Source organism: Meleagris gallopavo, unplaced genomic scaffold (genome assembly GCF_000146605.3).
Source record: "Meleagris gallopavo isolate NT-WF06-2002-E0010 breed Aviagen turkey brand Nicholas breeding stock unplaced genomic scaffold, Turkey_5.1 ChrUn_random_7180001869621, whole genome shotgun sequence".
Classification (NCBI taxonomy): domain Eukaryota; kingdom Metazoa; phylum Chordata; class Aves; order Galliformes; family Phasianidae; genus Meleagris; species Meleagris gallopavo.
Window position 1 is genome coordinate 1 of NW_011134592.1, and position 2,825 is coordinate 2,825.

At 54.2% G+C, this 2,825-nt stretch overlaps 1 protein-coding gene across 1 annotated transcript; it reads left to right on the forward strand.

Annotated features, from left to right (window-relative positions):
* Positions 1 to 1,010: 1,010 nt before the first annotated feature.
* LOC104916099 (unconventional myosin-Vb-like) lies at positions 1,011 to 2,799 on the forward strand. Its single transcript, XM_010727081.3, has 2 exons — positions 1,011 to 1,176; positions 2,214 to 2,799. Exons 1-2 carry the CDS (start codon positions 1,150 to 1,152, stop codon positions 2,688 to 2,690), a joined length of 504 nt encoding a protein of 167 aa, XP_010725383.1. The 5' UTR covers positions 1,011 to 1,149; the 3' UTR covers positions 2,691 to 2,799.
* The last annotated feature ends 26 nt before the right edge of the window (positions 2,800 to 2,825 follow it).

Sequence of the window (2,825 nt, forward strand, 5' to 3'; positions counted from 1 at the left end):
TGCCTGCAGGTCGACTCTAGAGGATCTTATGGGGTCAGGAGGTTCTTATGGGGTTCTATGGGGTCAGGGATGGTTTATAGGGTTCTTATGGGGTTGTTGTGGGGTCTTGGGGGGTTTGTAGGGCTTTTATGAGGCCGTTAAGGAACCCATAAGGGCCCTATAAACTGGCCTGAGCCCATAAAGACCCCATAAGCTCCCATAGGACCCTATAAGGACCCTATAAGGACCCCATTAACTCTCTCTGACCCCATAGGACCCCATAAAGACCCCATAAAACTTCTCAGACCCCATAAGGACCCCATAAGAACCCTATAAACCCGCTTAGGACCCCATAAAGACCCCATAGGACCCCATAAGGTCCCTATAAACTTTCTCAGACCCCATAGGATCCCATAAGGACCCTATAAACCCCTTCAAGGCCCATAAGGACCCCATAGAACCCCATAAAGAGCCTATAAACCCCCTCAGACCCTATAAGCCCCCATAGGACCCCATAAGGACTCTATAAGGACCCCATAAAGTTCCTCAGACCCCATAAGAACCCCATAAGGACCCCATAAGGACCCTATAAACCCCCTCAAACTCCATAGGACCCCATAAAGACCCCATAAAACTTCTCAGACCCCATAAGGACCCCATAAAGACTCCATAGGATCCCATAAGGACCCCATAAACGTTCTCAGACCCCATAAGGACCCAATAAACCCCTTCAGGCCCCATAGGACCCCATAAGGACCCTATAAATCCCTTCAGACCCCATAAGGACCTCATAAGGCCCCCATAGGACCCCATAAAGACCCCCACAGGACCCCATAAGGACCCTATAAACCTCTTCAGACCCCATAAGGACCCCATAAGCCCCATACGACCCCTTAAGGACCCTATAAACCCCTTCAGACCCCATAAGGACACCATAGGACCCCATAAGGACCCTATAAAGTTCCTCAGACCCCATAAGGACCCTATAAACTCCCTGAGACCCCATAAAAACCCCGTAAGCCCCCATAGGACCCCATAAACCCCGTGAGACCCCATAAAAACCCCATAAAGACACCATAGGAGCCAAGGCGGCTCCCCATCCTCCATTGTTCCCTATGGGGCGGAGCCCAGCCCCATAACCTCGCCCTATGGGGAGAAGGGAGGGCGGCCATGGCGGACGCGCAGCTCTATTGTAAGGTGAGGGGGGGGAGGGGCTGGAGGACCTCGGTGTGGGGCTGGAGGACTTTGCTATGGGGCTGGGGGACTCAGATGTGGGGTTGGAGGACCGAAATGTGAGGCTGGAGGACTGAAATGTGGGGTTGGAGGACTGAGGTGTGGGGCTGGAGGACCGACTTATGGGGATGGAGGACTCACTTATGGGGCTGAAGGACCGGCAGGGGTGTAGCGCCTTTTGCACCTGCATTCAGCGCGGCGCCCTTTGACCCTCGCCAAGCGCAGCGCCGCTTCTTAAAGGGACCGCGGCCCAATTAAAGCCGCCCCCCCTCCATGGGTTCGGACCCCATAAAAACCCCATAAAGACCCCATAGGATCCCATAATGATCCCATAAGGACCCCATAGAAGTTGATAGGATCCCATAAGACCCCATAAAGATTCCATAGGGATGCATAGGATGCCATAAAAAACATATGGAAGTTCATAGGATCCTATAAGGACCCCATAAAGACCCCATAGGATCCCATAGGACCCCATAAGAACCCCATAGGGTCCAGCTCTTATGGGGCTGGAGGACTGAGATGTGGGGATGGAGGACCTTGGTGTGGGTCTGAAGGACCTCACTTCTGGGGCTGGAGGACTTCCGCCCCCCTTTCAGCTCCCCTCTGCTTTGTTCCCCGCCTTGGGCCGCAGCCAATCAGAGCTGACCCACTTTTCCCAGCCCTCTATCTTAAAGGGGCCGCATCCCCACGAAGGCGTCCCCTCCTGTGCTTTTCTATGGGCGGTGGGGCCTTGGCGGTGTGACCCTTTTAAGAGGGCCTTATTGATGAGTCCTATGGGGAGCGACCCACATTGACCATAGAGTTTGTGCTCTGTTTGCGGCCTGTTTGGGTTGCACTCTATGGTCTTGGAGGACTGGTTCTGTTTGGGACTGTTTGTATTGGACTCTATGGTCTTGGAGGCCTGTGGTTCTGTTTGGGGCCTGTTTGGGTTGAACTTTATGGTCTTGGAGGTCCAATCCAAGCCTTAACTTGGAGCTTGTTTCTCTCCCCCCATGCAGTCCACCCGGGTTTGGATCCTCGACCCTGAGGAGGTTTGGAAGTCAGCAGAGATCACCCAGGATTACAAAGAAGGTGATCGGAGCCTCCATCTACAGTTGGAAGATGGCACTGTAAGGAAAGTCCTCCAAAACTCTATGGTTCCCCATGGACCTCCACGGTCCTCCAAAACTCTATGGTTCCTCACGGACCCCCAAAGCAATGAACTCTATGGTTCTCTATGGACCTTCATGGTCCTCCAGAACTCTATGGTTCCCCACGGACCGCCGAAGCCACAATCTCTATGGTTTTCCTTGCAACTCTATGATCTCCCCATCGAGCCCAATGGCCACGGGCTCCCCTTCCTCCGGAACCCCAACATCTTGGTGGGGCAGAATGACCTGACGGCCCTCAGCCACCTCCATGAACCTGCAATGCTGCACAACCTCAGGGTTCATTTCTTGGAGTCCAATCTCATCTATACTTACTGTGGTGAGTAGGGAATGGGGCTGGAGGACTTGGATTTGGGCTGGAGGACCTCAGTGTGGGGCTGGAGGACTTGGGGGTGGGGCTGTAGGACTGGGGGCGTGGCTGGAGGTCCGGGGGGCGTGGCTGGAGGACTGGGGGTGGGGTTG